Source organism: Cydia strobilella, chromosome 18 (assembly GCF_947568885.1).
Source record: "Cydia strobilella chromosome 18, ilCydStro3.1, whole genome shotgun sequence".
Lineage (NCBI taxonomy): Eukaryota > Metazoa > Arthropoda > Insecta > Lepidoptera > Tortricidae > Cydia > Cydia strobilella.
The window spans coordinates 14,873,764-14,898,200 of NC_086058.1; the positions used below are offsets into that span (position 1 = coordinate 14,873,764).

General features: G+C 40.8%; 3 protein-coding genes across 3 annotated transcripts in view; 1 reads left to right on the plus strand and 2 right to left on the minus strand.

The window, feature by feature from the left end:
• The window catches only part of LOC134749607 (NADH dehydrogenase [ubiquinone] 1 alpha subcomplex subunit 11), a 219,711-nt gene that overhangs the window by 129,915 nt on the left and 65,359 nt on the right, over positions 1–24,437 (plus strand). The window lies entirely within an intron of this gene.
• On the minus strand, positions 1,871–16,600 carry LOC134749686 (nose resistant to fluoxetine protein 6-like). Its single transcript, XM_063684705.1, has 10 exons — positions 16,548–16,600; positions 15,770–15,854; positions 14,553–14,719; positions 11,189–11,267; positions 6,365–6,468; positions 5,359–5,532; positions 4,981–5,131; positions 3,609–3,795; positions 2,812–3,023; positions 1,871–2,138 (listed from the first exon to the last, which is right to left on the minus strand). Exons 1-10 carry the CDS (start codon positions 16,598–16,600, stop codon positions 1,872–1,874), a joined length of 1,479 nt encoding a protein of 492 aa, XP_063540775.1. The 3' UTR covers position 1,871.
• The window catches only part of LOC134749687 (O-acyltransferase like protein-like), a 34,913-nt gene continuing 32,065 nt past the window's right edge, over positions 21,590–24,437 (minus strand). Inside the window, exons 15-16 of the mRNA XM_063684706.1 lie at positions 22,858–22,997; positions 21,590–21,940 (exon numbers count right to left, since the gene is read on the minus strand). Of these exons, the coding sequence (XP_063540776.1) occupies positions 21,590–21,940; positions 22,858–22,997 (491 nt within the window). The remainder of the gene's footprint in view (positions 21,941–22,857; positions 22,998–24,437) is intronic.

Genomic DNA, 24,437 nt, shown 5'->3' on the forward strand with positions numbered 1-24,437 from the left:
AAGAATAAGAATTGTTTATTGCCATCCAGAAACACATAAGAAAATTATAGATATATGGCACCTATAACACTTTATAGATGCCAATATAACCGTTTTATATAAAAATAAATGCAAACATTTCTTCTAGTGGAGAAACAAACAAATACACAATCAGCCTCTTTCGCCCTATTATTTTTTGACGGTCGACATGACATTGTCAAATTATATCAAAAGGGTCTATATTTATACACATATTTGCCCTGTTAATAATCGCTTATAAAGAAGAGACGCTTTCCACATAGATTTTAGTACATTGACCCACCTGTTGCTATCTCTATTGCACGCGCATAATTGTTTTGCTGACAAACTCGCACAGTGACATTGACAACCGGCATCATGGGCAAGACAGCAATATAATTATGCGCGTGCAATAGAGATAGCAACAGGCGGGTCAATATACTAAAATCCATGCACATAACCAAAGATAGATATAACTCCGTAATAGATGGATACAGTCTAAGGAAAAAACGTGCCTCGAAAATCACGAAAATTTGATTCTCGATCAGATGGCGCCACTAGTTTTGGCCTACTCTCGTATAGAGGGCATTGACTGTTTCGTTTGTTATTTATAATTTTAACGCATACCAGTGAAAGAACATGGGTCAAAATCATATAAAAATAATTAATGCAAATAAAAAAAACATTTATCCATATTTAAATACATTTTAACGTATTTTTATAAATCTTCATTTTTAGTTTTAAAGTATGTCGATAGATGGCAGTGAATTTAAAGTGGTTACAAAATTTACTATGACAGTACCGCTCTATCTTATTATATCCTCATTGACATAACCAATGAATACCATCTCCAATCGATCGTGGGTAAAATTACTATAAAAAAATCCAAAATTTTAAAAACCCCCTACGCTAATCACTCTATAGATAGAGACGACATACCAAACAATGAAATAGTCGCAACCTGTACCACGCGACCAAAACGTCGTAAGCGCCGTAAAATTCATGGCGCTTACGCGTTTAGGTCGCGAGATTCACGCTTACACGGTTTAATGCCAAAACGGTAGCAACTCATGGCGCAAAACACTGGAACTTTGTGCCGGTTCTATACATTAGTAATAATAGTTCAATGACGCTAATCATAAGATTTTAAACCATTTTATGCCAAAAATGCCTTACATCATTTTGGAAAAGAGCTGGATACTCTTCAAACTGATAGATCGATTTTTTACAAACATCGCAAAAACTCGCTTTCACGTAAAAACGTATCAAAATCGGTCCATCCGTCTGAGAGCAATTGTGGTATTTTCTATAAAAAGGGACCTTATTGTCGATGGCGCTTACGCCATTATAAACGATGCTCCGAAATAAATACAATGCCGCGCGACGCTGTGCGGCGTAAGCGCCATCAAGAATCATTTAGAATCATTTAGAATCAAGAATCATTTATTCATCAATTGTGCATTACAGGTAATGAATATAAACAATTTGTTCTCTGTAATATGTCTTGCGACGTACAATGATTTTGGTTACCTAGCGCATGCAATATTATTAGAAATGTCACTTTATTTAAAATAAAAATAATCAATAAGTTGTAATTAATAATTTAAAATAAATAATGATTAATGGGTAATTATATAAGTCAATCATTCATTTGTCAAAGTGTCCATCAGAAATTCATCAATATTGTAATAACATTTATCTTTTAATAATTTTTTTAACCTAATCTTAAATGTCGACATCGACAATAAGGTCCCTTTTCATAGAAAATGCCTCAATTATGCCACAGACAGATACACAGACAAACATTGGCGTCAAACGTCTGTTTGCGTCGGAAAAGTTTTAACATAAAAATAGGTAAATTAAATCTTAGAAAACTATAATTTCACCACCACCGTGCCATCAAACTCTTTCTCTTTGCTGCTATCCATAAACACTGGATTCACATCTTTTGTGTCTATCTCTTGGGGCATATTTTTGAGGGTAACTTCTCGGGGCATAGTTTTGAGGGTATCTTGGGGTTCATCCTTGCGGGCAGGGTAGGAGCAGAGCTTGACCAGCTGGTTGAAGGGGGATTCGATCATCATCCAGCAGGGCAGCGCTATCACGAAGGACGTGACGAGATGCGCGAAGTATGTCAGAATCTGCAAATATTGTTACTATCATGCCCCTATTTCACCACGGTGACAGACGTCACAGGCCTCCATAGGCTACGGTAACCGCTTACCATTGGACGAGCGGTGCGCTTGTTTGAACCTAACATTTCAATTTAAAAAACTCCATTATATCGCCAATAACAATCGCGGCCGAACACCGCCCAATCGCGCCACTCGAGGAAACACTCACACGTCACCACTCGGATAAAACATACATACATATAATCACGCCTATTTCCCGGAGGGGTAGGCAGAGACCACGGATTTCCACTTGCTACGATCCTGACATACCTTTCGCTTCCTTCACTTTCATAACATTCTTCATACACGCTCGCCGGTTTAGGGCGCTCTTGACCTGGCCTTTCTTCAGGATTTCCCCGATGTGATCAGAGAAAGTCCGCCGAGGTCTGCCCCTTCCAACTCCCGTTTCTACCTCTCCCTTATACACTCTCTTTGTAAGCCTTCTTTCACTCATTCTTTCCACGTGTCCAAACCATTTCATTTTCAATTTTTGTCACTACATCTTCGTTCAGTCCACACTTTTCCCTTATCACACTGTTCCAATTCTATCTTGTAATCTCACACCACAAACACTTCTCAACGCTCACATTTCCACTGCATTCATTTGGCCCGGATAAAAGTACTAAATATAGGTACTCACGATCTGCAAGAGATTCGAGTGCTGCAAGGTAGTTTGGTTGGCCGTGGTCACCCGAATGACAGCCACGTGAACGATGTAGGCGCAGTAGGAGACGCGGCCGAACACCGCCCAGCCTTGCCACTCGAGGAAGCCACGGTACATAGCTGGAATTTCAGACAACGATATCAGCGGAAAGAAATTACCTTGCCACTCGAGGAAGCCACGGTACACAGCTGGAATTTCAGACAACGATATCAGCGGAAAGAAAATTAAAATTGTGTTTCCCGATTTGCCTTAGGTACTTATAATTTGGGTAAGCTCGCACAAGCTAAAGCGTTTAAAACAGTCTAGCGAGCGAGAAACAGAACGTGTTATGCGTTAGGAAGTGAGAGTTTAGTCCGTAACCATGTCTCTTAACGAACTACTTCAAAATTGGTCTTGCTTTGCAACTAAAATTAAAACGCGAGCGATCAGCGGCGCGTTCCGCGAGGCATGCAGCGTTGCATTGAGCGTACAAAGGACTTGAGCCGCGTCGCGGACACGGTATACATCAAAAATCACTTGCGTTTCTATGTGTGAACGGCACGTCTGTACACGCGTCATGCGTCATAGTGTAAGTCGCTTAAAAATAGTACTGAGCGGCCGGCAAACGGCCGTCAATCTGCTGTCAATTCGAATCGGGGCGGGGCGGTGCGTGGCCGTTCTGTATACTATTACGTATTCTGGGGCCGCGTGCATTAAAGCCACTCGCATATATTATGTTTTCATTTGTTTAACGTGGACGCCGCTGGACGGCCTGCTGGTCCACTCATACTTACTCTCCAGTTTAAAGATGGTCCCAGGAATGAGCACGAACCCCAACAGCCCGAACATGAGCTTGATGCCCGGTGAGTACAACACGCTTGCGAGGAGCGGCACCTGGATGCCGTCCATGTAGAAGATGCCGCCGAGCGCACACAGCAGTGCTCCGACGGGGAACGTTGCCCAGTAGACGGGCCGGTATTTCTGGGGACAGAAGTCATCATTATAAAAAAAAAACATTTATTTCAGATTTTTTTAATGATGTATAGGCAGGCGTTTGACCACGATCCCACCTGATGGTAAGTGATGATGCGGTCTACGGTGGAGCACGCTTACCTATGAGATACCTATTAACTCTTGCCTTGAAAAGCCCCAGATTGTACTCATGCGGAAACACAGATAATAAGAAACAACTCACAATCATTAGATCAAAACAGTGAACGGAAATAAAATAGATCGAAATCATTGATTATCAATCAGCATAAAGTAATTATCAGTTATCCAAAATAATTATCTAAGTTCCAGAGTAATTTATGCAGTTTTTATTGCGGAACCTTCTTTTATTCAAAATTCAAAGGACATCGTGACTAAAGAGGCAAAAGTTCTTTTTGGGTTCCTTACCCAAAGGGTAAAAACGGGACCCTATTACTAAGACTTCACTGTCCGTCTGTCTGTCTTTCACCAGGCTGTATATTATTAACCGTGACAGCTAGACAGTTGAAAGTTTCACAGATGATGTATTTCTGTTGCCGCTATAACAACAAATATAGTTGATATTTAAGTTTAAGTTTAGTTTATATTGTATTTTTAAGCTATCCTTTCATAAATTTTAGATATTTTTTTCCTAAGGTGTGGCAATAAAGATTTTTTAATTTAATTTAATTTAATTTAAATATTAAAAACAGAATTAAATAAATATTTTAGTGGGGCTCCCATACAACAAACGTGATTTTTTTTGCCGTTTTTTGCGTAATGGTACGCGGGGCGGTACAGGGATGTTGGTCCCACGTCCCACTTAGGTATTATTAATACGTATATTGGGACGTGGATACGTGATACCTCTAATTATCACACGTAACACGTAATACTTTAGACAGAGCTAATCTTTAGTGCAATCGCAATATGCCTGCTCAGTAGGGATAAATCTTTAGGTAATAAAAATTTGTGCCCAATCCGGGGTTAAAACGGGGTTATAGCCGGCTGTAACTCCTATTTTTAGTGCACTAAGAACACCTAAAGAGTAAATAGGCGCTTATATAAATCTCTTCTATCCCTTTAGCGCTCAAGCCCTCGTATCCGGAACGCGGATCCGCGTACGAGAAAACTATTTGAAAAAATTTATCCCGGCACACGAGAGGTTAATGTTACTTGGGTACTTAACTAACGTACTTTATACTTAGTCACGTCTATGTCCGACTGCATCATCTTGTAGATCCACATGCCGAGGGCCAGGCCCATGGCGTAGCACACGATGTTAGTGTGGGTTCGCTTGTACAAGTTGTTGAAGGTTGGGTCTTCCACGAAGTAGTTGCGAGCGACTCTAAAATAATAAGGATTTTTATGATACGAGTTTTTATTTATCGCTGACCATATTTTTTTTCAACTGGCAACTGCGCCGGTCCGTCACCGTCAACCACAACGCAAGCTCCTGATGATACTACTCGGTACGGAGTGAAACATGTTGATCGTTTTTCGACTTAAAATACGTGAGTGACCCGTTATTAATATACCCGTTTATGTTTAGGAAGTATTGTATGAATTCCTTACTCAGGCGACACGAGATGAATAGCGTTCAAGTTGAGCAAGAAGGTGCTGAGCGCTGGCGCGACGACGCCAACCACGAACGCCAAGCCAATGGCGATCTTCCGCGCACGCCAACTCTTTACCAGCCAGAACACCAGCAGCCCCAATATTGTGAGCTTCATATCTACCGCTATGTACCTGGGACACAGAATAAGTAATAGTATTATCATACGGAACGGCCACGCACCGCCCCGCCCCGACTCGAGTTACCTCGCCCCGCAACAGAAATCTGGCGGACTTCTGGCGTGCTCTCAGTACCTACTATTTTTAAGCAACTTACACTATGACGCGTGTACGGACGTGCCGTTCACACATAGAAACGCAAGTGATTTTTGATGTATAGCGTGTCCGCCCTGTGACCTGGGATCAAATAGGGATCTAAAGCGACGTCTAGACCGGCAAGAACTTGCATGCAAGCTTTACATTGCGGTATCTGATCAAACTTTTGAATGCAGTTTACCTTAGAAGTCGGCAATGTAACGTAAATTGAAAGTTTTAGCTAGTCTAAGCCTCGTTTAAAGGTTCATTGGTCCAGAATGGTGCCTTATTGGTGCCATTCTTGAATCTCGAAAGGAATTCTAATTGTTGTTGTTGTTGTGTGTCAGGACCATTGGTTTCACAGGCAGGGTCACTACCCACTAGGCCAGACCGGTTGTCATACTAAATTGTATATAGTGTTGTGTTAATCAGTAGGTAGTTACTTGTTGGCTACGATAGACTTTCACTTCGCCTTAATAAAACAAAGTCACCCGCCGCGTCTCTCTGTTTGTGCGTATGTATATTCACGATAAACTCAAACACTACTGAACGGATTTTAATGCGGTTTCCACTTATCTCTATTTCTATTTTTCTTGTTCTTTTTTGGTTTCTATTAATAAATGAGTATGAGTATAACTTGTATGTGTATATTTTTTGCATGTTTAATAACAAAAATGCCTAGATTTTTGTGCAGGACATTAAAAAGTCTCACCAGGTATGCGCCATGCACTGAGAGTGGTCAACGTAGTCGTTTAAGTACAGGAGGTGGTAGAACCAGTCGCGACGACAGGCCTCCGTCTCTGCGCCTACCACGGGCTGTAACAGAAAAATATTTATTTGTTGTTGTTTTTTTTCTTTAGGCCGTTCCATCGGTTTGCCGCTGTCACTGTCACATTTCGCAAGAAAGAACGGGAAAGATCATGCGCGCCAAGTGTCAATTTTGATCGAATTTTATCGATTTTTATTTATTTTAAAAACGTTACCTTACGATATCGAAATTTGAAAGCTATGAAATTACTATTTAAGTTAAGATTATTTTTTCTTCTTTTTTTGTTTATAGTATCACATAATAAATAACCGAGTAAAGTTGGATTAAAAGTCCGAGTTAGAGGTTACTTTGGGCATTAATTGTATCGAGCGAAGTGTCATAATTCGTGTATCGGAAGCTATATTATTAAAGATAATATAGTCAAGAACTACATATATTTTTCCACGTCTACGAATATCAACGCCTCTTAGAAAAACATGATCATATAAGGAGATTTTTCGCCTTCTGGCTCAGGAGGCCTTAAGATTTTGATAGAATTTGGTAAATTTCAAGAGCTCATCAAAGTACTACTTTGAAAGTAGTAACCTAATGTCAGATGTGTGGTACCGTCTACTAATTTTGTGGCAAGTGCCCTTAGCACAGCAGCAGTGGGACACAAGTCACAACATAGGCTATTAAAAAAAGGCCTTATACATTTTTCTATCAAACCTTTGGATCAAATCTCAGAAACTTCCTAGAGCATATTTTTTGCCTAATCCCAACAATAAGCAGACACGAGTATTTACAAAAGCGACTGACATACGACTTTTTAACTCAGAGGGGAAACTAGGGCTCATGGGGTCAGGCTACCTCGCCATGTTTTCCTACATCAAGATTATTTTGATATTTATCGTTTGCTGAATGAAGCCTCTTCTAGCCGATTTCGATCACAGCGATTGCATTAGGTGCGGGAGCTGGTCCGTACTCCGTACGCTCATACGCCCTCATTTGACCACAGTAACTGTGCAGTAACTTATAACTGGGGAGCCGGCAATGCTAAATGTGTAGTTACTCGAGCCTCGTAGAGACTTATTGGAATCGAAAGATTAGATGATAAGAAGAAAAACAGGTTATATAACGTTTTCTTTAATCTTTTCCAGCGAGCAGGAGAGCGTCTACAATTTTTTTTTTAATTTGGGAGGTTTGGTGGAGGGTTAAACAAATCGTTAAACTAGTAGATTGTGGATTTGGTCGTTTTGGTTCAAGTTAATGCTTTAATTTTTCTATAACTGAATATGACTTATTTGTACGCATTTCCTTAATCTGACGACCACAAGTTCGACGCCCGATTTCCACATTGTAATCGTCAGATTAAGGAAATGCGTACAAACAATTGTCAGATTTAGTAATAGAACAATTACAACATTAATTTGTACTAAAATTACCAAATCGACAATCTGCTTAACGATTTTAACTATAAAACTCACGTGAGACTCAAACTATTAGATTATTTTAAACCGGGTCACTCACGTATTATTAAGTCGAATAGCATGTTTCGGTCCAATTTAAGAGGACCGTCTTCACATAAAATTCTTAAAATTATCTAATAAATCTGCTTAACGATTTGTTGAACCCCTATCAAACCAACTGCTCAACAGACTACAAAAATCCCCTCTTAGGCTCCCCAACCATAATCTTCCTCTGCAGTACTCGTCCGCACCGCGGGCATGACAAGACTGTCCACGTAGTAGGTTATGGGCCATAACCTAAGCACACTAACATAACCTCTCTGCAGCCATAACTTATGGCTGCAGAGGGGCTACCGCAAAAACCGAAATTCGCAAATTGCGAAGATCTTTCTCTTTTACTCCAATGAAGGCGTAATTAGAGTGACGGAGACAGATGCCCGCAATTTGCGAACTTCGATTTTCGCGGTTATAGCCCAGGTGGTCGGATCTCCGGAGCATCTCGCTTATTGTCAAGGTCGATATAAAAATAATATTAGATACTTAAGTTCCAAGACCATGGTACGAGCCTGGTTAAAAGTCGCACGCATATAAACCGCTTCCAATAATCCTTGAAAATAATGTTTACATATTAGTAATATAAATGTTTATCCGCAACACAGGTTTTGTCAGGTGGCTACAAATGAAAATCAACAACAGACTTAATTTTTATACATTTTTAGGGTTCTGTACCTCAAAAGGAATAAACAGTCTATCTGTCACAGCCCATTTGCTCGAAACTACTGGACTAATAAGGTTAAAATCGGACAAAGACGGACATGTAATATAAATAAATGAATTTTAAACATGGGGATAGGGGCCACTTTTGGCCACAAAATATTTTTTTTTTAATATTTCGCATAATATCTGAAGGAAAGGATATCATGAAACGAAAGGGTTCATTGTGAGAATGTCAAATATATATTTTTTTAACTTTGTTAAAAAATGTGTGTTGTACGGAAACCTTGTAACGCGTTAGTTCGACTCGCACTTAGCCGGTTATTTCATAGCACACTGCTTTTAGATGACTAGCCCCCTTTAACGCAAGGTTTTGGGTTGCTTGAAACGTGCTATTTAACATATTATTATTATAGTATTTAAGGCTCTCTCCGTGTCTGTTTAGTTCTGCTTTACACACATCCAAAACGTAACATTTATAATAGGGTATTTGGCTACGAGTCAAAACAGTTTCTGTTTTCGAACTGTGGAAACGATTTTGGTACTATGAAATTTGTATGAAACACTAGCATGTGACGTCACAATCAAATTACCTACTCTTTATAGCTTTATACGGGTTTAAAAATAAAAATTATGTCTATAAATAAATGCTGCCTACGTTTCTCTATTAATCTTCTGGTGCTTTATTTCATGCATGGTGGTATTTCGATTTCTAGCTGGCCCCGAACGGCTAATCCTTTGACTATTGTTAAATGAAACAGCACGTGCACTAATCTAATTGGCACCTGAGCGCCAGCTAGTCCGACGCTCAAAAAAACAGTGTAAGATGGTGTTTAGAGCTCGTTCGCACTATGTCGGATGTCGGCGCCGACTTTTAATCGGGTGTCGGAGCCTCTGTTCACACTAGTCGGCTGTCGGGACGATTTTTAATCGGATGTCGGTGCCTCTGTTCACACTAGTCGGCTGTCGGCCACGACCGCAGCTGGTGCCATTTGAGGTTCTCATTTGACGCGCGGGAGGCACAGGCGCGGGCGAGTCGGTCCGACATCCGACATCATGTGAACAGCGCCGCCGACACGATTTTTTTCCGGACGGAGGACTGACAAAACGCACGATAATTTATGTCGGATCCGACACATAATCGTTGTCGTTCGTGTGTGAACAGCTTCATATAAAATGTTCTGCCGCTACGACACCCGATTAAAAATCGGACTGACATCCGACATAGTGGGAACGAGCTCTAAATAAGTGCGCTCTCCGATAACGCCTTTTTGTTTCGCATCTCGATAACACATTTTAGACTGGTTCTGTAGCGTTCGACTCGCCGGTATCTACTCAATAACCGTAGATAGACCACACACAGCCTCGCAAAATATTTTTCCATTAAATCATTTTGAATCTTATTCCAATTGCCAATTATAGTTTTATTTAATATTAATTTAATTTTTAAGTAGATATTATAGCTATATTTATTGTCTTGTTGATTTCAAGTTAAAGTGTTCAAGTTCGAATATTATGTAATAGCTAATTTATGTGAAATAAATATTTTACTTTAGGAAAATGTATTAATTTACTATCAAAATAAATATACAGGAACAAATCGATTTTAACATTTAAAACTTTCGCGTTTTGAACACATATTAAATCACATTTAAAATCGGGTCTATCGCGAATTTGTTTTGTTACCTTTATTTACCGACGTTTCGACACAGGTTTCACTGAATCACTGGTCGTGGTCGCTCGATCGAAATAAATCGATTTTGTCTAATTACCAATAGAGTCGTAATTCAAATCTTTGATGGTGACTTCCGATGTCGACATTCGATGAGCGACCAACAACATGGCGAAGGCCAAATAAAATCTTGTCAGCGTAAACCTATCTGCCAAATCGCGCATTGCTACTGACCTTCGTATCGCGTGACTGAATGACGTTAGGGCCACGTGGATCTCAGGACAATGGCACCTATGAATTTGAGCCATATTTATTTAAATGTTATTGATCAGGTTTTTAGCAGACGGACGACGAAACCAGGAAAACGAAGATGAGGCGTATGGCAGGACACAATAAATAAGGGTATTTACTGTATTAAAAATAAATTGTTCTATAGTACTTCGATTTCTACCTGGTCCCGAACGGCTTATTCTTTGTCTATTATTAAGTATAACGGCACGTAAAGTAAAAAAAACGTTTCGCTTTAACCGGTTATTTAATTACGACTGTATGGTAATTGGAATGAGATTCAAAATGATTTAATGGAAACATATTTTGCGAGGCTATGTGTGGTCCCTCTACAGTTATTGAGTGCAGGCGAGTTGAACGCTACAGAATCAGTCTAAAATGTCTCATCGAGATGAGAAATAAAGGCGCGTTATCGGAGAGCGCACTTACACTGTTTTTTTGAGTTTAACTAGCCCGCGTTTAGGTACCTATTAAATAAATAAAAAATAAAATAGTTTATTTACCAAAAATAATTAATACACGACCCTTTTTTGAGGTAGTGGCACGTGCTGTTTTACTTAATAATTAATAGTCAAAGGATTAGCCATTCGGGGCCAGCTAGAAATCGAAATACTATACAGTATGGTATGGTAGTGGTTATGGTACCTTCCACGTAGGCCCGTCTCCGAACCTCTTCATCCAAGTGGCGATCACGGCCAGCACTGCAGCGTAAGGTGGGGTTAACCTGGGAATAGATAGGAAGGTGAATTATCACGGGATATACCGCCAGTGTGATCCTGAATGTCAAAAATGTTGTAAGATGGTCATATTGAACAATTTTCCCCATAGAACTATCCACAAAATCACGAAAATAATCTAGTAGATGTAGCCCTCCGAATTGCTAAACTTAAGTGATAGTCGGCGGGCAACATTGCACGTAGAACCTATGCCATTGGGGCAGAAAGGTTCTCGATTGGCAACCACGTACCGGTAGATCACACGGTGGACTGATGACCTGGTAAAGGTCGCGGGAGTCCGCTGGATGCGGGTGTAGCAAGACCGGTCATTGTGGCACTCTTTGGGGGACGCCTATGTCCAGCAGTGGATGTCCTCTGGCTGCATGATATGATGATGATGATGATGATGAATCTAGTAGATAGTAAGACCATCTTAATACATTTTTGACATTCGTGATGACGACCACAAAATCACCCAGTAAACAACCCTTTCGCCGCCAACAACTCGAATTCAAGTTCATCGATGCTATCTAGAGTTGTGCCGTTCTCGAGAACGTTCTCCGTTTCCTATGGCAAATATTTTCGAGCGAGAACATTTCCTATACAAAACAGAGAACGTTCTCGAGAAAGGCACAACTCTTTACCACCTACATGCCAGCAACAGCATATGAAGTTGAAAGAGTACGACGTAATACTTGCGTGGCGTGGGGGTGCCGGGTTCCCCTCATCTAGCAGAATATTATTTGCCAGAAATACACTTTGCATAACACTTATCACAGAAAACTTTTAGTCGAATGATACTTTCGCATTAATATATACTTGCCATAATAGTCATTTCGCATAATATTCATTTGGCAGAATTTTCTAAGTGGGTTAGGTTAAGGTTTTCTGCCAAATAATATTATGCAAAAAGAAATTCTGCAAAGTAATATTATGCGAAAGGTAATTCTGCCATTTCTGCCAAACGACATTTCTGCCAAAACATGCAAGTAACATTATGCAAAAGTCAGATTTTTCTGGTACTCATCGGACCGACCTCTATACGACCGTACCATACTCAAATACCCCCTGAACCTCCTTCTGGGAGAACAATTGTGTCAATGAGTCTTCGGGTTGGGGCTTTATATTATATAGACTAGTTTTTTGCTGTGTGCTCGGGGCCCGAGGGCCCCGCGGTCATCGTGTTGTTGTTGGTCTTGTTGTTTGTGCTGTTGTTGTTGTGTTGTTGTTGGTGCTGTTGTTTGTGCTGTTATTTTTGGTGCCGTAGTTGTTATTGTTATTGTTGTTGGTGTTGTTGTTGATATGTAGTTGTTGTTGTTGCTGTTGTTGGTAAAGTAGTTTTGTTTTCCAAAAGTAAAAAGGAAAGAAGTTGTACTTTTGGTAGAAAGAAAAGATCCGCATGCGAGCACTTCATACTCGCAGCTCGGCCTTCGGCCTCGCGTGCTTGGGAAATCGTAAGGGACGCTTCGGGCCTTCGGCCCTACGCGGAGCTCGGCCTTCGGCCTTCGCTGGGTTTCGAAGCTGTTTTTAAAACACTTGGAGGGTTGGTTTTGCTTTGGGCGGTAAGCGGGAAGTTGGAGCTTAAACACGACCCAATAGTAAAAATGTCTTGACAAGCTCACGTCGGACTTTGCTTTTATTTCCATGGCGGCGAAAGGCATTGAACGGGTTTTTTGCTAATGAATAAATAAATTGTTATAGACTTAGCTATGAATAAAGTGTGCCGCAAAATCCAATAAACCTTTCATATATATATAGTGTAGTCAAACAACACGGGTCCAAACCTCGATTCGTCAAATGTGCAAAAAGATGACCAAAAATTCGGAAAACGGCGGGAAACGCCGTTGATTATCGCGATAATCCCAGTGTGGCCATATGAAAAACGACCATTTAATGGCTACTCTACACGATGGCCCAGCGTAGGCCAGTCCAAGGGATCTAGTTCGCTGATTAGCGAACTAGACACCACACTCGCGTTCGCGGCGTCGCGCTGTAATTCGCGCACGAGTGTGGAGGGGGCTTTACAAGTAATTACCGCTGACAAATAACGCAAAGTATAAATCACAAGTAAATGTTGGCGGATATATGCAAATGAGGTTTTCCATTATATTTACATTAATTTTGCTATAACGTGCTAATTAAATAACAATAATAACATACGAGTACGTGGAGTACGAACCTCGATGAGGCCCCATGTCATAAATATAATTAGAGTTTGAATCTCACATAAAAATAAGCACCTGTGACAATAACAATGATCTTAGAGGATCTAATATATTACGTAAGATAATTTTTAGAAGATTTGGTAGCCTCAGCAAGGACATTTTTAATCAGGAGGTCTTGAATTCAAACCCCCGCTCGTACCAATGAGTTTCACGGGGTGTACTTCCTTTTTCACTTTTACAAATTTCACTTGGCAACCAACTTTTCGCCAAAGTTTCATTTGGCAAACCAATAGTTGGCATAACCTTACTTCGCAACCATTTCATTTCCCAACCCCATACTTGCGAAATGAAAATGACGTACTGGGTTGGGATAGGTTAGGTTGGATTATGTAAATTTGCGAAATGAAATTTCGCCCAACTAAAAATATGGGATAAATAGTTTGGGAACTGAAAGTTTGTCAAGTAATTTTCGCCGAAACATCAGTAAACCGTTTTTCGGAACTTGAAATATCATTTGATATCCACCAGTCGCTTTTCGGTGAAGGAAAACATCAATAAGGTCCATTGCTCAAACTCAATGTCATTAGGGCTAGCGCTGTTGTTCAATTAATAGTTGAGTTGTTGTTATTATCCTTATGTAGCCGTGCACCGTGCGATGGCCAAGTCATAATATGTATTAAAAAAATAAAGGTTTCTATTATTGATACGGTTTTCACACCCCGCAGGCATCCATAGGCTACGGTGACTGCTATCAGGCGGGCCGTATGCTTGTTTGCCGAAAAAAACATCGTATATTTATTAATATTATTTTTTCCACGACTACGAATATCAACGTCTCTTAGAAAAATATGATCATATAAGGAGATTTTTCGCCTTCTGGCTCAGGGAACGGCCTTAATTGTTTGTAAGGTTCCGAACCCAAAGGGTAAAAACGGGACCCTATTACTAAGACTCCCTCTGTCCGTCTGTCTGTCACCAGGCTATATCTCATGAACCATGATAACTAGACAGTTGAAATTTACACGAATGATGATGATTTCTGTTGCCGCTATAACAACAAATACTAAAAAGTACGGAACCCTCGTTGGGCGAGTCCGACTCGCACTTGTCCGGTTTTTTTTTACTTACCGCAACCACCTAAGTATGACAAATCTAGGGAACTTAGGCCACGTCAGCTGCGTCTTCTCCTCCATCAGCAGAAGGTTGAAGGCCAGCAGACAGCCCGACAGGACGAAGAAACTCTGCACTATCAGGTTACCGTTGTAGAATATTTGGAATACCGGGTCGTAGTACGTCTGGAATATAAATAAACTAGAAATAATATATTTAGCTAACTTAGCGGCTTCAACTTGACCGCCACCAACGAAAATTTAAGACGGTTTAAGAGGAATTTCCTTCCGCGTACGCTTCGGCTGTGGAATGAGCTCCCTGCCGAGGTTTTCCCGAGGGGCTACAGTATGGGGTTCTTCAAAAAAGGAGTCTACAGGTTTTTAAAGGGTTGGCAACGCGCGTGTAATATCTCCGGTGTTGCAGGCGTCCATAGGCTACGGTAACTGCTTACCATCAGGCGGGCCGTATGCTTGATTGCCACCGACGTGGTATAAAAAAAAAACCCTACCTAAGTAACATTCTGCTAAATAGTGAACTTAACAACAAACAACCAAAATGACTATAAACTACTATAAGTAACCCTGTGTTGGTCCCCGCCTGCGATACTTACCATTAACATTTATAAATTATAATTATTTAGTTAGTATTTAGAATAAATTTTTATTTATTTAACTATCGATTTTATTTATGTATACACATTTCATAGTGCATTTTTTATATTGTTTAAACGGTATTCCATAGCTTGGTTTTAGCATTTGATTAAACAATATTTCTTGTAAAGCTTGTTTTTCTCTTTTTAGTGTGCAGTCGGGTTTTTTGTTTTTTTATAATAATTAATTAGTCACTCGCGCGACATGTTTCGGAGAGCCTTGGTGACCGCTACTCATTCAGGCACTGTTACTGTTAGTGCTTGAAATGGAGACCTAGGCTCTCCGAAATATGTCGCGCGAGTGACTAAAAAAACGTGAGTGAAGCCGCTAAGTTTGCTAAGTTAATATGTCTCACGATAGTTTAAATTTAAATAATATATTATTTTAATAAACAATGTCAGAGAGACAGGTGATGATTCAGCGTGGCAACGCGCTGAGTGATTGCGTCCGGAAGGGCGCGGGACGGGTTGTTTGAGTAGGTTTTGTATTTGTGACTTTGTTTAAGTTAGTTTTAGTTTTACCTAGTATATAGTATATTTCAATCTTTTCAACATTACTAAGTTTAAAAAAAAAAAATTTACTTACCAGTTCAACGAAGTGGGGGTTATTAGAGGATATGACCGCTGCTAATGGCGAATGGCCCAGTATTACCAAGAAAGTAGTGCAAGCCCTGAAATTAAAAGGGTTGTTATTTCGAATGCCTAAAATACTTAATATTATATCAAATCCCTCCATCAATTTTCAAATAATTCTGGTTTTACCTTTGAATCTGCAATGTGAAAATTCAATACAAAATTTAAATAACTTTATAATATTTTTTTATGAAAAGTACATAATGTTTTTCCCGAAATGTAATGTTAATATGGAGAAGGTTTATCAGGTAAGACCGTGTACATTCTTTTTCGTTTTGTACAGTACATACTATTATAGAATGGTCGGTAGAGTAGACTGAGCGAAGCTCCTCTCTAACTACGTATTTACGTATATGAAGGGTACACGGAAAGAACATGTCTAGTCACTTTTTTCGGAATAAACTATTAGTTATATCTTTTGCTACCACTGTATAACATATGTAACACAACTTTTTTTTTTAAGTTAAAAAATTGACATATGGATTGTGATATGGTTCCAAATTTTAACCGCGATTACTCAAAATGTTACTTAAGTGACTAGACATGTTATTTCCCTATACCCGTCATATACAAATACGAGAGTTTATCCTTATGACAGTCTTATCAACAGAGTTTTAAATGCCGCGTTCTTCTCCAAAATTGACCTCAACATATTTTTTTTGTTGATAAAAGGTCAAATGCTCACTTGATACCGTTGAAAAGCTTGAGTCGCGAGAGTCTCGGCTCATTGCCTTTCCCTGAAGGCGCGAAAAGCCGTCTCCAATTCCTCTTCGCAGAAAAACATAGCAGAAATCTTCCACCTGCACAAAACACAGTTGGACCATTTTATATTAATAAAAGTCGACCACTAGTTTTTTATGTTAAAATTTTTATGATATTATTTTCTACCTCGTTCGATCCTAATAAGTAGGTGAAAAAAAGTGTCCTAAGATTTTTAATTCCATTTTGTTACCATTTTCATTGACTTTGTATTACGGTAACATAATGGAACAAAATATTTATGAAAATTTGTGATACTTTTTCCCTCCTATTAAGATTGAGAGTAGAAATAGCAAAGAAATTCCAAATCTGAAAAAAGTATAGTGTAGAAGGTAAGTACTTAGAATAATATGGCCCAGTTACCAAACACTATAATATTATTTATTTACCTAATTTGAACTGCTGTGAGACATACTATACTGTATTTATTTGTGTGATGAGCACAGATATTTGTTCCTGAGTCATGGGTGTTTTTTATGTATTTAAGTATTTATATATTATATATATCGTAAAATTTTTAAATAATATAATAATCGACATAATCCCTCGGTCTCTTGCCACCATCAATGTACCCGCTCTTCTTGAGCCGACTGGCATTATCAGAGATGATGGCAAGAGGCCCGATGGGATGTCCTTGGTTCCTTGGAGCTTGGGACGGATGTTGGTGTGGGATGCTACCTGCGTAGACACTCTGGCACCGTCCCACCTCCAACGGACTAATGTAAAAGCGGGCGGAGCGGCGGAAAGCGCCGAAATTTTAAAACGTAATAAATATAAGAGCATCGGTAGAGAGTATCATTTCGTTCTATTTGGAGTTGAAACTCTAGGTCCATGGGGTCCCAGCGCGCATAAGTTGTTTGCAGAAATCGCGAAGCGTCTGGTTGACGTAACTGGTGACCGAAGAGCTGGCGGCTTTCTCGCACAACGTATCAGCATTGCGATACAGCGAGGAAATGCCGCCAGCATCCTTGGTACAATGCCTCAAGGGCCTATTTTAGATTTAAGCTAGTTATTAATTTCGTTTACGTAGTACCACTGTATATATCTTGTATGTAAATAAAAATTATAGCATATATATCGTTGTCTGAGTACCTATAACACAAGCCTCCTTGGGCTTACCGTGGGACTTAGTCTGTGTAAGAATGTCCTATAATATTTATTTATTTATACTAACGCGCGAGCGCGTATACGTACGCGATACACAGCCGTCGTGAACTGCTCGCACTATTAGTGCTTGAGAAAGGAGACCTAGGCTCTCCGAAACATGTCGCGCGAGTGACTAAAACAAGTGAGTCTAAACCGTGAAATTATTTAATCATCATCATCATCATCATGTCAGCCGATAGACGTCCACTGCTGGACATAGGCCTCCCCCAAGGCTCGCCACTCCGACCGATCCTGTGCCGCTCGCAACCACCGAATTCCCGCGACTTTCACCAGGTCGTCGCTCCATCTCGTTGGAGGCCTACCGGCAGTTCGTCTTCCGGTACGCGGACGCCACTCCAGAACCTTCCGGCCCCACCGGCCATCAGTTCTGCGAGCAATGTGCCCCGCCCACTGCCACTTAAGGTTTGCAATTCTGCGAGCTATATCGGTGACCCTAGTTCTACTGCGGATATCATCATTTCTGACTCTATCACGCAGAGAAACCCCGAGCATAGCTCTCTCCATTGCCCTTTGCGTGACCTTGAGCCTTCTTATGAGGCCCATCGTTAGCGCCCACGTCTCAGATCCGTATGTCATCACTGGCAACACACACTGGTCAAAGACTTTTGACTTAAGACACTGCGGCAATTTGGACGAAAAGATACTGTGGAGCTTCCCGAACGCTGCCCAACCGAGTCGGATTCGACGAGTGACCTCTTTCTCGAAGTTGGACCTACCTAACTGGACTGTTTGTCCTAGGTATACATAATCGTCAACAACTTCGAGCGCAGAGCCTCCGATTAATACGGGAGTTGGCACAACATGGACGTTAGACATGATCTTCGTCTTGTCCATGTTCATTTTCAGACCAACTCGTTCAGATACTCTGCTGAGATCAGCGAGCATCGCACTGAGGTCCTCCATGGTCTCAGCCATGACTACGATATCATCGGCAAACCGAAGGTGAGTGATGTACTCGCCATTTACATTGATGCCTCGTCCTTTCCAGTCCAGAACCTTAAAGGCATCCTCCAATGCAGCGGTGAACAGCTTTGGGGAGATTACATCTCCTTGTCTGACTCCCCGCTGCAATGGAATAGGCTTCGAGCTCTGGCCCTGTAGTCGGACGGACATGGTGGCGTTTTCGTACAGACACTTCAGCACTTCGATATACCGGTAGTCGATTTGGCACCTTTGGAGAGACTGCAGCACAGCCCAAGTCTCGATCGAATCGAAGGCTTTCTCGTAGTCCACAAATGCAAGGCAAAGGGGGAGGTTATATTCCTCAGTCTTCTGTATAACCTGCCGCAACGCATGTATGTGGTCTACGGTACTATAGCCTTTACGGAAACCTGCTTGTTCGGGAGGCTGGAAGTCGTCAAACCTGCGTGCGAGACGGTTCGTGATGACTCTCGAAAACAGCTTGTAGACATGGCTCAGAAGTGAGATGGGTCTATAATTCTTCAGCAAGGTGTTATCACCTTTTTTGAAGAAGAGCACCACCACACTTCTGTTCCACGCTTGCGGCGTTTTTCCTTCGCGCATGACGGAACTAAACAGCGTCTGAAGGGCCTTAAGGACTGGTTTACCACCCGCCTTCAGGAGTTCGGCCGTAATTCCGTCATCACCTGGGGCTTTGCCATTCTTAAGTTGTTTGAGAGCCATACTAATCTCGTACAGGCTGACGTCCGGGATATCTTCGGTATAGTGTCGAGTTAGTCTAGCTCTAGGGTCTCTAGCTAGATCCACGACGGGTGCTCGGGTTGTTGTGTATAACTGTCCATAGAACTTCTCGACTTCTCCCAAGAGCTCAGGTTTGGATGAGATGATCCTGCCGTCGTCGGTCTTCAGTTTTGTCAGTTGGCTTTGGCCAATAGACAGATCTCTGGCAAACACCTTCGAGCCTCTGTTGCGCTTGATAGCCTCTTCAATACTGTTAGTATTGAATCGGCGTATATCTCGCTTCAGAGACTTCGAGATCCGTCCGTTGAGCTGCCTATAACGACAAACGTCACCTGACGACTGCAGAATCATCTCACGCCTCACCTCCATGAGCTTGAGAGTGGAGTCCGAGAGTTTCTTGGTTCTTGTACGACGAGTCTTGAAGAACTTGGACCCGACCGTATGAACAGCTTCCACAAACCCGTCGTTGTAATCGTCCAGGTCGCTAGCTAGGCATTCGAACCGGTTTTGAAGTTCGAGCTGAAAGCTCTCGGGGTTTTGGAGCTGGGCCGGTGCCGGGCGGAGCGTAGACTTTATCAGTCGAGATCTCTCAAGCCTAAATTGAATATTCAGTGTGCCTCTTACCATACGGTGATCGCTCCCGGTTTTGACCGAATTGATCACAGAAACATGTTGCACCGTCAGGGCTCACCCAGGTCCACTTCCTGTGCTCACGTTTCCTGAAGAAGGAGTTCATCATATAGAGTCCTTCCTTCTCCATGAAACCAGCCAGTAGGTGGCCCCGGTGATTCCTACGCCCCACTCCAAATTGCCCCACTCTCAGCTCTTCACCGTCTCGTTTGCCCAGCTTAGCGTTGAAGTCCCCCATAACAACTGTGAAGTGAGTTTTGGAGCTATGCATGGCTCTGGAGATATCCTCATACATAGCCTCCACCTCATCGTCGGAGTGTGTCGAGGTCGGTGCGTAGACTTGTATGACCTTCAACGAATAACGTTGGGTCATTCTGAGTACAAGGCACGCTACCCTGTTCGACACACTCTCGATCTTCACCACGTTGTTTACGAGGGACTTGTGGACGATAAACCCGACACCTCCCTGGGACCGTTGTTCGCCCTCCCGGAAATAGAGCAAGTTGCCGGAATTCAGAGTTATCATGTCCTCCCCCTCTCTACGGACTTCCGATAACCCTATGATTCCCCAACGTAACCTGCTTAATTCTTCCTCCAGTTCTAATAACTTTTCGTCGGTCCGCAGCGTACGGCAGTTGTATGTTGCCAGGGCCAAGGGTCGTCGGTTATGGTAGCCGGGCCTCTGCCGGTGATTCACTGTAGCACCCCCTGCCCCGCCATTACCCTGGCCGCTACCGGAGCCAGGAATAGCGGGGCTGCCGGGGACTAGGGGTCTGGGTTTTATTTGTGTCTGCATTATTTTGTTTTTGTTTTTATCCCTTGGGGGGGATTGCCGTAGTCGCCACGCTTGGCAGGCGGGTTGGCGACCGCAGTTTGATAGAGGTAGTTCTCGGAGGACGCTGCTGCCCATCCACCGGATTTCCTTCAGTCGCCTCTTACGACACCCACGGAAAGAGAGGGGGGGGGGTGGTGCTATTCTTACCCGGCACCACACCAATTATTTAATATTTATTTATATTTACCTATTGAAATTGAATTCAGAATAAATTAAAAATAAAATAAAAGTATCATCCATCAGCGAAATTACTAACAATCGCGTAAAAAACATGGTATTATTTATGCGTTCAAACTCAACACGTTCATTAATTAACACCCATTACGCGTGTCCAATATTTACAGTTTCAATAAAGTATATTTTTGGCTATTATTGTGAGTTATCATTACATCAAGCAAATAACATTTTATTATGAGGGCTACCGTTTTTGTGCTCACCAGTCTAAATGTGTAATTTTTTCAACCTGCTTAATTTTGCATATATTTTAGTTGGCACTTTTTTTAAACCACTGACATTTATTGAGCTATATCTATTGTTTACCATGATTAATCAAAGATGGACAAAGATTTACCACAATTATGAATAAGGACTGTGAAATTTCCCGATAAAAAAGCTTGAAACTCCCCAAACTTCTATGCATTTGACATTTTGAAAGACCACCATCTACACTAGCGCCCCTAGCGGCGAAATTAAACGCGGTAGCCCTCATTGGTGTATAGTCTATGGCACTAGGAGTCCATAAGTCCACTTACCTACAGATTTGGAAACACAGCATACATCATATAAAGTTCCCAAGATATTAAGCGTCAGAATAGTTATCAGAACTACAGCCACAACTATCTCCCCAGTATCTATGTTATCAGTCTCCTCAAAGTCAGTGCAATAAACTTTTTCTTTCACCAGCCGCGCTTGGAGCTGGTGGGTCTGCTGGAGCGAGGAGTTGAGGCAGGCCTCGAGGGTCTCGTGAACTGTGTGGTTGTCGAGATATTGCCGACATGTCTTCGTCACGCAGATTCCCCAATGTATTAAATTGTGGTCGTAATGCGTAAAGTTGTTGGCGGCAGAATATTCCTGAAATTATGTACATTGTATTTTATGGGGATTGGCTGAATATTCCTGAAATTACATTGTATTTTACGAGGATTCAATTTAAGGCCAAAAATGTAGGGTCATAAATGTAATAATTTTGGTCACGTTACGCTTTGATATGTTCAATTACTCTTTACATTTTGGAGCGCTCGTGCAATAAAGCTCATCTATCAGTATTCTGGATCCCTTAGAAGTAGAAAAATAAGAAGAATTTAAATGTATTGATTCAAGACGCTTATTCATCATCATCATCATCATCATGTCAGCCGATAGACGTCCACTGCTGGACATAGGCCTCCCCCAAGGCTCGCCACTCCGACCGATCCTGTGCCGCTCGCAACCACCGAAGACGCTTATTACTTATTACTTAGAAGCAAAAGTAGGTACATTGACAGAGTAAGATGTGTAAAGTCTCAGACAGTTTCGTGCTTTGAATTTGACTGCTAAACGAGATGGCGCTGTACACTGTTCAGCTCCGTACATTACGCAGTAACTCTGATTGTCCTCAGTTGACATTAGACAATGAGGGCTATCGTTTCTTTGCTCACCAGTTGGCGCCTCTGTTGATGGTGGTCCAAAAGACTAAAGAACAGCTGTCAGTCATTGAAGTGACAAGTGACATTTGACATTTCGAACTATGGAAAAGACCACCATCTACACTAGCGCCCATAGCGGCGAATTCATACGCGTTAGCCCTCATTCAGTGACCAATTAAACACAATTGTGATATATCGTCATCTATTTCAAATATCATACTAGGGGCACGTTTTTATCCCAGATTTCACCTAGCTCTCAATTACAGTAACTAACTCTTTGCTTAGAACTAATGTAATTTTAAGTATGACTATAAAGGGCTCCACTCAGTCCGAATCTTTTGGGGACCTTGATTTTGGTCTTACTTGTATGACATGAAGCAGTTCACTGCTGCCGTTGGCGACCAGTTTAGCGTCGACATAGCAGTAGCGGTCCCCGGGCCCTCGTAGGCACGGGTAGTAATCTTCCAGCTTGAATAGCGGCGGCAAACGGTCATACTCTGTATCTGTAATACCATACAACCTATAATTATGCAATAAAGGATTATCTTATCTTATCTTATCTTATCTTATCTTATCTTATCTTATAAAGTAAGTAGTCTGTGGTAATAGGGTGTTCTAGTCAAATCACAAAGCAATAATCAAGCAAGTTAATAATCAAGATCAAGTGCGGGTAGTTCGCAAAACCCGCGCGGCAAGAAGATGTTGATACAATTCCTCGCCAGTCTGCCTGTGACCACGAACGTAATGTCACGTTCGAAACGTCTGGCCATAAATAAACGTAAGTTTGTACGCGATTAAGTCCCATATTAGTTTTAAATTATGAGTGAAAATCGTGTTAGTTTAAATCAGTAAATCACAAAGCGTCCGGAAGGTTCCCTATTGTGTTGCAAAAAGTTTTTTGACATATTTTTGTATTGCATAATGTTACTTGGTAGAAATATCGTTTGGCAGAAATAGTTTTGTCATACTGCTTTTCGCATAGTACTTTGCAGAATTTCTTTTCGCATATTATTTGGCAGAAAACCCACTAAGAAAATTCTGCTAAATGAATATTATGCGAAATGACTATTATGGCAAGTATATATTTATGCGAAAGTATCATTCGACTAAAAGTTTTCTGCGATACGTGTTATGCGAAGTGTGTTTCTGACAAACAATATTTAATATGCCAGATGAGGGGAATCCGTCCGGGTTGTTAGTGCTCAAACAGAACAATATTACGTGTCTAAATGCGAAGGCTTCGGCTTAGACTTCGGTCTAAGCTCCGCGTAGGGCCGATGGCCCGAAGCGTCTGGGAGGTTAGTGCTAAAACACAGAACAATAGTATAAGGGTCTAAATGCGGAACCCGAACGACAAACTCTTTATTAAACAGCCTGTAACATCATGAACTTATGCAGTTTATAAAATTAGACAATGATACCTACCTACTGAAAGTGCGATATGTTTTATTTTAGCTTTAGCTTTATAGGCTAAACACTAATTGTGATCAACATTACCTACCTATTTGTCTCTAAAAAATACTGTTTTTTTTTCTCGTTTTCAATTGGCATTTAAAAATTAGATTCTCTGTGAAATACTAGACGCAATTTTTTTTATATTCAATCAATCAATCACTTTTGCAATAAAACATACTTAAATGCATACAAATACAATTTTAAATAAGGTACACAATAAAATCAACAAAAAATATAATAAAACAATCACAACAATTAAATAACAATACTAAATTTTATAAATAAAATTACTAAAGAATCAAATTATAGTAGACTAGGTATTATAATATTATATTTGTTTTACTGTATTTTTTTATCAATTTCAAATATTTCAATATATTTATTTGAATGCATTATTGCCGTAAGTTATAATTTAGTATTATTTTAATTTTTTTTTTAATAATGATCCTACTTGGTCACTGAATAAAAAAAATCATTTCATATTCGAT

What these genes read in the sequence shown, in the direction of transcription:
- LOC134749686 (XM_063684705.1), bottom strand. Translation starts at nt 16,600, where the DNA reads ATGTTTTTCTGCGAAGAGGAATTGGAGACGGCTTTTCGCGCCTTCAGG. An exon ending in TAGACGTGACTAAGTATAAA is followed by an intron (nt 3,796 to 4,980) that starts GTACGTTAGTTA and finishes TTCTGTCCCCAG; the next exon opens with AAATACCGGCCCGTCTACTG. An exon ending in ACTCGAATCTCTTGCAGATC is followed by an intron (nt 2,139 to 2,811) that starts GTGAGTACCTAT and finishes CAATATTTGCAG; the next exon opens with ATTCTGACATACTTCGCGCA.